The sequence below is a fragment of the Numenius arquata genome, chromosome 3 (genome assembly GCF_964106895.1).
Source record: "Numenius arquata chromosome 3, bNumArq3.hap1.1, whole genome shotgun sequence".
NCBI classification, from domain to species: domain Eukaryota; kingdom Metazoa; phylum Chordata; class Aves; order Charadriiformes; family Scolopacidae; genus Numenius; species Numenius arquata.
In genome coordinates, this window is record NC_133578.1 from 30,692,608 (window position 1) to 30,704,627 (window position 12,020).

General features: G+C 38.2%; 1 protein-coding gene across 2 annotated transcripts; it reads right to left on the reverse strand.

Moving 5' to 3' along the window:
• Positions 1-2,328: 2,328 nt before the first annotated feature.
• STRADB (STE20 related adaptor beta) lies at positions 2,329-12,015 on the reverse strand. 2 transcript variants are annotated; one of them, XM_074145190.1, is made up of 13 exons: positions 11,921-12,015; positions 10,973-11,068; positions 9,777-9,833; positions 9,353-9,433; positions 8,666-8,765; positions 7,875-7,996; positions 7,298-7,406; positions 6,677-6,800; positions 5,979-6,150; positions 5,460-5,564; positions 5,012-5,241; positions 4,408-4,450; positions 2,329-2,545 (listed from the first exon to the last, which is right to left on the reverse strand). In XM_074145190.1, the coding sequence occupies exons 3-13, from the start codon at positions 9,786-9,788 to the stop codon at positions 2,393-2,395; spliced, it is 1,251 nt and encodes a 416-aa protein (XP_074001291.1). In that variant the 5' UTR covers positions 9,789-9,833; positions 10,973-11,068; positions 11,921-12,015; the 3' UTR covers positions 2,329-2,392. The 2 variants fall into 2 exon arrangements, with proteins under 2 accessions (XP_074001291.1, XP_074001290.1); XM_074145189.1 differs by having other exon boundaries at positions 2,329-3,947; positions 11,921-12,000.
• Positions 12,016-12,020: the final 5 nt, after the last annotated feature.

A 12,020-nucleotide genomic window follows, 5' to 3' on the forward strand; every position in this document is an offset into this window, starting at 1 on the left:
AAAAAAAAATGCCCATAAATTCCTACACACGATCATTCTATGTAACTAATATATGGAATAGAATCAGTTGTTTTCATTTGGGAATGGTAGAGGTTTCCACAGGAACCTGTTTAAACCTAATATTCCTTCCTTCATCCTATCTCACGTTTCTGGATAGGTTTAATTATGTTAATACCAAATGTTACTCTGCTAGCTGGTTATTAGTAGACCAGCTCCATTTTTCAGTGCTTTCTTTTTTGAATCCTTAGGTCTTTACTGGTCTGTTATATCAAATAGCTTTATTTCATAGTATGGTTCTTACTCATAGTCTTTTGGGGTCTGTCTCACTGGATGTTTTGTGTAGTATCTCTGAATTTTATTAGTTTTTCCTCATTTTTACAGGATAGGGATGACCATTATCAGGAGAGGTCATTACAGCTACTTTAGTTGTTTTAAAGGTTTATCAGACAACCTGATTTACTTTAGCAAAGCTACTTACTAGCATTAAAGACAGGATACATAAGTCACCTACTTAAATACCTTTCTCATGGCAGAGACATTCAGAACGATTTTCAAATGTTTTCCCTTGCTTTCACCCATCTTCTAGGTTAAAACCTGTTTTCATAGCACTTCAGAAGGAGGAGGTGGGGAAAACAGAGGAGTAAGGTAAAACTTGGTAATATTTTTCCTAATATTTACTTTTGTTCCTTAATAGCATCAAGTGGAAGAAACTGTTGTCTCTTCAGTGGATGTTTATTGCATTGAGACTCTTTAAAGTGAGTAGTTCATATAGCAGATCGAATTGATTCTATATAAATCACACTTTTTCCTGTGTTGATCCATTCAGTCATTCATAAACTGCTGTGGTATCAGACTAAGACAGTAAGAATCTCAACAGCATTGAGCATAGATTCAGGATGTTAGTTACCTGTAACAATAGAAAACTTAGGTTATTTCATTATTTTATGTCGTGTTAAATGCTAGCACAAAGAAAGGTGGCAGCAAAAAACCCGCCCTTGTGTTGTTTCCACAAGTAAGTATTGCAAAAGTAACCAAGCTATAAATTTCTGTTTCAGCAGCCACAAGATTTTGCAAATGTATAGAAGTTTTCTAAGCCCCACGTTGAGCCTAAATAGAAGATCCTTGAAAATTTCAAGTCCAAGTTCAGTTTGAGGTCATATGCTGATAACACACATCATAGGTATGAGTTAAAGTGCATAAGCAGGTGCTCTAAAATAAAAAAGAAAAATTATTGTGCTTAGGACTATGACAGCTTGGAATAGAAAGTCTCTGCAACTTATCTTAACAATACAGTTAATGACTCAGATTTTGAAAAGATTTAACTGGATGCAAAAACTTCAGATTTACAGTGGAATACAGTTCTTTCTAAGAACTTCTTTTCAGTGACAGGTAGTTGAAACCTCGTTAACAATATGATTATATAATTTTTTTTGGTCTTAAGTGGTATTTCTTATTTTGCATTATTCCTTAATAGAAACTGTGACAGTTCATAAGCAAAACTGCAGCAAACCTTTCAGCAAATGTAATCCAGGGACCAGTTTAAAGTATTTATGGTTATGTTAAAAATTACTAGAAGTCACAGTGCCTCTTAATTGCTTTTATTTGAAAATACTGTAGCTGTTGAAAAGCAATAGTTCTAACAGTAAAGACTTGTGAGCTTTTAAACTTAGAAAACTGTATTTCATTTTCTTAGAAGTTATGTCAGTACAGAAACTGGACCAGTACTTAGAAATAAGTAATTTTTATTTTTTTCCACAGAAAGAGACAGCAGCAAAGTAATTCCACTGGAATACATGGTTGTTAAATCAATTTATACTGACTTTGTTATTAGCATCCAAGTTTATTTTTATAGAGAGAGTGCAAGGCACTGTTGATTCAAGAGAAGCTTGCAAATACTAGCAGTTAAACTGCTTAAATTTTTTTTAGGCCGTTTTTTTTTTTTTTTAAATAGACTGTTAATGCTTATTCAATGTTTATTAATATGTACAGCTTCACGTGTGTCCTCAATTAATTATTTGACTTGTTTTTACATGCACTGTTAGTCTAGTTACTGGTAGATGCTAGATAATGTATTTTATGTGAAAACATGTAGTGGACAGGAATTAAGAACTTGGTGTTCATGTGAAAATAGTATCTTCCCTAAAAGTGCATAATTAAGTTATGAATATTTTTATGCAAATTTTCTAGTTTAGACAACTATTTTCTTACCTAATGACTGACAAAAATATGAAACTTCTTTCCTGCAGTAACAAGAAGCTGTTAGCATGACTGGACTATGGTGAAAATAGAAGTACAAGAATTAAAGAAATAAATGGAGACAGATAAGGTAAGTTTATTGAAAGGTTTTTAATCTTAAATTTCATGTATTAGGTTTTGAAATATAGAGCTCTCTTCACAGCATAACAAGTAGAGTCAACTGTTTTGTTAATGCTTTAATATGGTTGTTTAGAATCTTACGTGTTTTGGTCATTAGGTCTTCAAGGCTTTGTAGTGAAGCTGCTGGCAAAGCAGTGGTATTCTCAAAGTTGGTTGCAGACTGGCTCAGCTATGGAAGACGAAGTAATTAATGCGGAATGTTGTTTATGTTAAAAATGTATATGCATTTGATATCTATTTATACACTTTTACTACATTTAGAACTTGCATCAGTCAAGTACTAGTGGCTTTGGGACAGTATGTTTGTTAAAACAGAGTAAGAAGATACAGCTTTTTTAAAAGAAACAACTTTTGTTCAGCCTGAGTTTTCTGGAACAGCATTAGAATCATAGGGAGAAGAAAGGCAGTTTTTCACCTGACTTGACTTAAAACACATAAATTCACTAGGATCTCAGGTTCTTGTTATGGCTGAATCTATCCATGGGAATTTAACTGCGGCTTGCAGAAGAGGCTTGTTTGCCAGCAGCAGTGCCAGTGATGCTTAATGCGTATTGCCTGTTCTTTTAAGAAAACAGTATTAGGTTCTGGTAAGTTCTAGTGGTGAACAAGAATACAGCATAAATAAAAATATATACAGTAACTTTAGATTATTTAATATGATTCTTCAAAAGTAACCCGTACCTGTTATAAATTGAGTCTTACTTTGCACAGTAAGAGGTCCTTAGGTTAATTGGTAAAATGACACAACAATAAATGGAGATGCAAAAGCATAAATCTGCACTAAGAACGTAGACAAATGCAAGAGCATGAGTCACATTTTCAAACAGCTTAGCTTCTTTGGGAAACATGCAGTATTAAAACTGCATGAAAGCTGATGCATAGCTAATTTTTTGCAAGTATGACAGCACATAAAGTGAAAAAATGTTTTGGGATGTGTGAAAAGAAAAACATTTATTTTCATAAGCAACTAATTTGTGCAGTTTCAAATTTAGACTTGGAGGTGGAGGATTCCTCCTTACTAAAATAATGTGGGTGATAATGAACAAATAGATTGTTAAAGTAAGGGCACAGACAAAACCCAAGCCTGAATTCAGAAAGGCACGTGGACTGCAGCAATATGAGCTGAAAATACAGTATAGAGTAAGATTACAGCAGGAACCCTCTTGTTAAGAAATATTTTTAAAGAGGGAGATAAGAATTCAGCCATTCTCTATATAGTTTTCCTCATGATCAGAAAGTGAGGCACGGTGCACTTCATGATGCCAACAGAGGAAGTAGTTAATGAAATACGGCCACTTCAATGGCATTTTCAAGTATACCTTGTCTAATTGTATTTTAACCATACAAACTAAAGCAGCAAATACAAATCACATTTTCCTTCTTTGAAGCACGGAGAGGTATGATTGTTTGGTATTTATTTAGAATTCCCAGTCTGTATCATCTTGATTTGCAGTAATATGTCCAAGTTCAGTCCCAACTGCTGTTGAGGGCACTGCCAAGAACTCTGATCTGTTATTTTGAATAGGAGGTGGTAATAGAGACAGTAGTGAGTTCTGTGTTTGTTCTTTTATCTAGAAAGAAGAAAAGTTAAATATAAAAGTCTACATAACCTTGCATCTGACTTCACTAAAAGCATGTGAAATCAGAGCCATGTTCTTGAATGTTACAATATTGAAAATAACAGGATAAGGGGTTTAGGTTTTCTCACTCTAGAGTACATTGAATTAGTTTTTCACAACTAATCGCATTAGCTATGCAGCTGTGCTTTAAATTAAGAATATTAATCATTGTTCTTCTTAGTTAGGCTGACTTAAGTTAAACCAACTTTATCCAAGGAGAAGTGGATTACTCTTATGCTTCCCATACTCTATCAATACGATTTTGTTAAAAAAACAAAAGAGTCTTAAGTGGGTAAGCTGTTAAATGATAGGTTTGGCTCCAGCTAACTTAACTGGAGTTGGATTACAAAGTAATATTTTGTGGTTTACTTAGGTTATAGCTGTGTCATTTAACAAAATGTAGTAAACTCACCTGTTTGAAGAATGTATGCGAAAGCAAACTCCTTGCTGATGGCCTGGATTGTAAAATGAAGAATATAATTATGTTTTGGAAAGTAAAATACTGCTTTTGGAAAGTGGGCTAGACTGACAGATCAATTTAAGCCCTGTGGTTTTTCACAGGACAAATGTGAATCATGAGAAAAAGCAGCACGCAGTTCCTACATTCAATTTGTAGTGAAGGCACTTCTAAAGATACTTGTTTATTCTTAAAGGCTTTTTCACTTTTCTGTTTAAAAAGGGATTTAATGTCTCATTCAGAAGAGACATAGTACCGAAAACATATACTTCAGATTTCTGCTTTTTCTTGGACAACATGCATGTTTAAAAATTAATTTTACTTGTTACAAAATACATTGGTATTACAAGAAATTCAGGCCCAGGGGGTCAAACGACTGTTCCTTTATCAGACAAGATAATTCTTAAATTACAAAACCTAAGGTAAGTGTAGTTTTGTATAGTACTTCTGGTCTGAAATTCTGACTTTAACAGTATTCAACTAATTACTGTGGCCTAAGTTGTGGGTTATACTTGGTCTTAGATCGCAGTGACAAAATTAGTTTTCACCGGAAGGTTACCTTTTCTCAGGGTCCTGTTGCAAGCAAAGTTCTACCAAGTTGTAGAAAGCAGGTGAAAATGTTTTGGAAAAGGGAATTTGTAGTCTTTCACTGGTCATTGTGCGTGTCATGCTCTCACCGATTCCAGAATCAACACCTGATCGGGAATTCTTCATCCTGGATTCCCCACGGGGGAAGGTATTTATATCCCAAGGACAATATGTCGGACCTTTCAGCTTCTGCAGCAGCATCTAGTAGAAGGGAATAGCAGTATAAGAATTCAACAGCTATCCAGGCTAAGCTGTGAAACTCCAGGAATGGAAGGATTATTTGGTCTGGAAAGAAGCACGCACATTTGAAATAACAAAAAGCAGCCACCATTTCAGCAGTAATAGCATTAGTTTCTCTGAGTTAAAAAAAAAAAAAAAAAAAGTCAGTTTTGAAGTAGAAATAGAGTTTAGCATCATACCTGAGTGCGAGGCATATCTTGAAAAGGAACATATCCATTGGCTAATTCACACGCTGTAATTCCAACACTATAAATGTCAGACTTCATGTTATACCCAGACAAATCCTGTGAGAGAAAGAAAACTCTACTGGCTCACTGATGCCATTGAGCAGTGCCGACAAAATATAAGTGTTTGTTTCAGGATAAGATTCCAATACCCTATAATCTACACAGGATTGAGGCAATTAAATTGTGAAACGTCAGGCTTTATTCATAAATCGGGTGGTTGTACTGAAGATGAGCTTTAGGATCAGCAGTACTTTTCAGAAAGGTCAGGTAAAAAGACTTAGTACAGCACCACCTTACCAACAGCTTTAAAACCAGTTCTCTTTAGGAGAATTACAAATTCAGTACATCTACATTTTTTTAAAAGTTGCAGTTCAACAGCTTCCATTGCACTTCTACAAGCAGACTTAAGTTAGATGTTGGGTACTTCCGGTAACTTTGAATAGGAAAAAATTAAGTGTAATTTATACTAACCTGTCTCAGTAGTTCAGGACTCAGCCAAGGAAGCACAGATGTACTAAACTGGGGGAAATCATATACCACCTTTGACTTTTGTCCATTGTTAACTAAACTGTAGAGGTTGTTTAAGCCAGAGAGAGAAACCAGCCCATCCCCTGAAATCAGAATGTGGCTAGCTTTAATATTCCTGTAACATAAAGTGGTAAATTTCAGTTATAAGAATTACTCAAAGCACTACTAGAGCAGTAAGGCTTTCATATTTCATTAACTTATACTGAGATGTTAGCATGGCATTCTATTTAGCAGATTATTTTCATGGAAACTCTTCACTCAGTATGAGTTGTCGTTTTAATACAGCGCCAAAAGAAAGGTGACCTGATCAGCAGGAAAAAACTGCCAGAAACAGAAGTGGAGAAGGGCCCTTCTTCCCTGCAAAGGGTATAAGGTAAGGAAGCTCTTGCTACAAATCCTGTTCTCTCCTGCTTCAAAGACACAAAGCTTTAAATAATATGCGACACCATTTTTGTTAAGCTTCTACAAACTTGGTTCTGCTGTACTATTGAAAAAAATTGCTTCTGCACTGTCTGACATAAGAAGGTATATACAAAAAGGAAGGAGACAACACTTAAGCTGAAAATGAGTTTTGAAGTGAAACTAAATTCTTAATACACTGGACGCTGTAATCTGATTCTTACCTATTGACATTCTCCTACCTGTGAATGTAGCCGTTCTGGTGCATGTAATTTAATCCTCTGATTGCACCAAATAGAATGTTCCCTATCAAAGCTTCACTCATTCCTTCAGGAAAGTAAGTATTCAGCAGGTGTCTAGCTGAACCTGAAAGTGAAAAAATAACCACTAGCTAAGCTGAAGAAGCCTTGTTAGACTACTTGTCTATGCTTGCTTTACTGTGTACATTCATCAAGAGCAGCATTCTCATCTTCGTATTGACTATGGTGCATCAAGAACAGTTGCGTGGATGCAACGCTCAAGTCATGCTTCTGTTAACTGAAAGTCTATGCCAAACCTGGATTCAATCCAGACCAGTTTTCTGTTGGCAAAATTCAAAATTGTATGAAGTCAAATACATCTCCGTATTATCTTTCTTCACATGGTGGGTGTTAGGACTAAGGGCAATTCAATGCAGTTAGAATATGAATCTTCAGTGGGGAGGAAGATTATGTACAGAAGACTTCTCTAAACAAATGGTTTGAGAAAGTTTGGTTTTTTTCTACAAGACAGGAGAAGCTTAAAGAAAAACTTCTCGTGGACCATGTGGTCCAAATTGTATTAGCCCTTCTTCCTATTCCAAGACTGCAGTTAACAGTTCTTACCATAGGCCATGAATGGGGAGATGACCCAAAGCCAACTACCAGCTGTAAACACTGTCCAAAGCGTCATTACATTGGGATGCTGGAAAAAGTGGGATAAAACCACCTCATTCTATGGAATTAAATGAAAGTGGATGTGTTAACCACAAGGTAACAGTCTTATTAAGAGCATTAGCTACATCAGTAATCAGTAGAAAGAACTGTTCCCTGCATACATTTATACAAAGCTGCAGGTGATGTGTATGGCCTGCAACAGAAATGTAAATAACTTGTCCAAAATTGCATTTGTCTGAAGTTAATCTAGTTTGGTCATAGTCCAAAATTTTGGAGTTAAATACAGAGTACACGTTTGAAATAAATAGATGTACAATTACAGAAGTCTTTCTAAAACACCTGTAATCTGTTTTCTTCAGAAAGCAACTCTCAAATTTACATATGCCTTGTATTTATATTCTACTCTGTTGAAGCAAAAACTTGACTGAAACGACCCAGGACAAACACAAAGGCTACCTCTGTTTAGTAACCTCATATATATTCATCTCTATCTTCATCAGACTTGTACAGAAATGCTGTTGTTTACCTGTAAGGCTTTCAAGTGCTCCTCAGAGCAATTTTCTAGGTCTGTGATCCTTACAGCAACTTGCATGCCTGTAGGCGTGTGCCGTGCAAGGTAGACTGAAGTTAAGTTGTTGAACCTCCGTCCTGAAACCAGAAGTGGCTACCTTAACATTGGAAAATATAATAATCCACCACATAATTTCCTTCATATTTAGACATAATTTTACAGTTCTAAAATTGCGATTGATAGCAGCACAATCTTTTCTTTAAGAATGTCAAGAACTTTAAATAGTTGTAGCAAAATATATCCAGCAAATTAGTTAAAGCATGGCTCGGCTATTTTTAGAACAACTAAAAGTGTTTAAACGTTTGTCAGGATCTATTATACCTCTAAATGAACAATATTTTTAGCGTGTATACATAATGTGTATACACATTCACATAAACATATGCATGCACAGTAGGATTCAGGGCAGGCATCCTTGGGACAATCAACTCAGGTAGCCAAGTGACAAGACATAATGTTACTTAATGCTGTATTGTCCACATACCACAGATTTAGAAAACTGATGTGCACATGCAGAAACATCAAGAGAGAAATTCAGGTAATTGTTGATTTGTCTTATATCTTAAAATAAGTGATAACTGAAACATGAGCAATGTTCTGCAATTTCTCAACTAAGGAGATACAAGAATAGTCCTAGTCAGCTGATAATACATTTTCCAAATGCAATATTTACCGCAGTTAGCAATAAACTATTGAGAGCATGCATCTGCAGGAACAGGGAATACTGTAGGGTACACTTTTGTTACCTATTTCCAGCTGGAGTTCATAGTGAGAGACATTAGAAGAGCAAAATACAATTTCATTCCTTCCTGTAGATGGGGGAATCCAGTCTAGATCAGAATCAGCCTAACAGTGAGGAAAAACAGTTCTTAAAATTACTATGTAATTTTTAAATATTTGCATGTTTAAAATTAACGCAGAAATATCATAACTTAGAATGCTAAGATAAAGTACTCAAGTCAGAACATTCACAGAATCACAGAATCACAGAGGTTGGAAGGGACCTTTTAAGATCATCTAGTCCAACCAATGAAAAAAAAAAAAAAAAAAACAAAAAAAACACAACACAAAAAAACAAAAACAAAACCGCCACACACGCAACCCTGCTGCTTTTACCATTACAAAGCAGCATTTACAGCAGCAACCTGCATTTTACCATTTACAGCAGCAACCTGCTGCTTTTACCATTACACTGAGACTTAAGTTTTATGAGCTACTGGGGGTTTTTTGTGCACACACGTTTGCTTTGTTTTTAAAATGGCACAAGATTAAAAGCAACACTATAGTCACCTATAGTCTTCTTCCAAAGTGGAAGCCCGAAGTACTCTGGTTATTTTTGCTGTTAACATTTTAAGAAGTACCCCTTAGTGTGATTAATTTTAGTACGTAACAGCTTTGTATTTAACATTGCCAGTTAATGTTTCTATTCTTACCAGGCATTCATGGATGCTGCTCTGAGATAGCTCTTCTGGTCTGATTGATTCAACTGGTGTACGTAGAATACAGGAACAGTCCTTGAGAACAGAAACAAGTGAGTGTTAGTGGAGCTGTTGCAATTTATTAAGCATGACAGTGGGAAAACATCAAAAGTAGCCCCTATAAACAGGAGTTCAGAGAGTTTTCTGCCACAAGTCAGTCAAGCAAGAGATTAAGAAACAGCGCAGAGCACATATATGGCAGAGGTAGAGAGAAGAGATACTAAGCAGTCTCCTTCACTGAAAGTTGATTCAACAAAGTTTAAACGTCTCAGCACTGTGGAAATCCCCTCAAGCAATACATTTCACCAGAACTTTTTGACATTAGGGTACGACTGGGTAACAAGGTACAACTGCCAAAGATTTTTAAATACAAACTTACCAAACAAGACATGGAACCACTTTACATCAGGGGAAAAGTCATATACACCCATTTATCCTAGAAAAATTAAAGTAGCAATGTAAACTTGTACGTAAATCCTATGATAAAGTCTTTTTAATCACAACTGTGAGGCATTCCTCTCAGTTAACACATGCATAAAAACCCCAAAACTACAGTTCTGGGAAAGCCTGCTTCTGTTGAGCCTATAAGCAGCATATAGATTTCAAACTCTATACCGAGGACAAGCAATACACATTCCAACTCAAGTTTTCCTTTTTGATTCATGGGTTTAGAGATTTTATAACCACTTCTGAACAAACCATGTAATTGAAAGTTAACTGCGTGAGCGCAGAAAGTAAAAAGGAACGAATTCATGAATCCCTGGCAGTTTGTCGGAAAAAAAAATAATTGTCTGTTGTTTTACAGGAGCACAGCTGTGCTAGTCAAAGCTCAGCTCAGCTGTGTGCAGCTGAACTAGCTCACAAAAACAAGCAAGCCAGAAGCAATTGCGCTTTACATTTCACAAGCGATAGAGGAAATGCTATTGTAAGGGACTTAAGTTAAAAAAAAAGGAGGGGAACCAAGTTAGATAATTTTCGCTTTACTTAGGCTACAGAACCAGCATTCAGGCTCCCCCACAGTTCAGAGCAGCCATTCTGGAAGTCCTCCAGCAAACTTACTTTCTGTCTGATGCTTTGAGAGCTTAGACAGTGAGGAGAGGGAGATGACTATGTCTACCAAGCATACCAAAGCTGCTGAAATGTAGAGTGGGACCAGTTAATTTACTTTGGGTACAAGCAAGTCTACCATGATGAATCCTACTTGCTGGCTGACAAAGTCAGCGACAGGAGGTAGTTCCATGTTAACACATAATTATTGCTTGAAAGTTAACTTCAAAAAGGTGAAGTACTGCATCAGAAACTGATCACTTTGTTTATCAAGGAGCTACACGTGATTATATCCGCATTTAAATCATGTATGCTATTTAATCAAGGCAACACACTTGAAAAGCTGACAAGCTCCCACCACCATCCACTGCCAAATACCCAAGCCACTCCTAATCTTTAATTTTTTTGCCCTGACAATCTCCTTGAAGTAAAGAAATGCTGTAATTCCTTATTAAGGATGAAAAACTCAGAAAAAAGGAGATCCTTAGTAGGTATTTGGTACCTTCCGAGGATCCGGGCTTGACTTACCCAACTTCACTGAGGAAGTCTGTGGCAGAGTAGGAAAAAAAGCTGGTGCTTCAAGACACTGGCCAGCACTGCTTGGCTACAGCATCCCTCTCCTACCTGGAAAGAAGGTACCTCATTCCATTATACAAGGTAATTTATTCTATTGCTCGTAATATGAAACCACAAAGGCTAAACTGGAGAATAAAGTCTTAATAACTATGATAAACTAAAGTCAAATCATTGAAGAATTTGTTCAGTGAAGTATGGCCAGCCAGCAGAAGTATCCATGATTCACTTTTGTTCAAATAACATTACGTTTGTAAAATTTTTGGTTTTCCTCATGGAGTTTAACATTGTTTCCATTTTCAATACGGTTTTGGATCGTGTCCCTACATAAACCTTTTCCCCGTTCCCACATTCTTCTTCCCGTTTGGCAGGCTTTTTCCCCTTTCGGACAGGGGCAGCGCGGCACAGCCGAGCCGACACGCTCATCCCGGCTTGGCCCCGGCCACGGGGTGGAGGAAGAAAAACGGGAGGACGTGCCCGGGAGCCGGGGGCTCTGCAGCCCGACGCCCGGGTCCCGCAGCTCCTACTCCAGCGTTTGGCGCGACCGAGGCACTCTCGATCGTCTGTCCCGGCTTAAGCGGTCCGCCCGTGACAAAAGTAACAGAACGCGAGGGAAGGAGCCCCGCAGGCTCTCCCGGGCGAGCTCCTCGCTTGCTCCCTTAAACTCCTACCTCGCCTCCTCCCGCGCTAGGCGGCGGTTTAGCGGCGCCCGCGCCTCCCTCCGCTCCCCCTCCGCGGCGGCCGGGACAGGGCTGCGCCCCTGCCAGCGCGGCGGCCCCGGCGCCGCTTCCCCCCTCCCCGGCCCGCCCGGCTTCCCCCGCAACGGGGCTGAGGGCGCGGCCGGCCCCGGCGTCCCCGACGCGGCAGGGAAGCCCTTGCAGGGAGCCAGCGCCCGCTTCCTACCCGCCGCCGCCTGAGGTCAGGGTCAGGGGCCGGCGCGACCGCCGAGCCGAGCCGCCAGCCCGGAACCCCGCCCCGCTTCCAGCCCCTGCCGAGCCGCAGG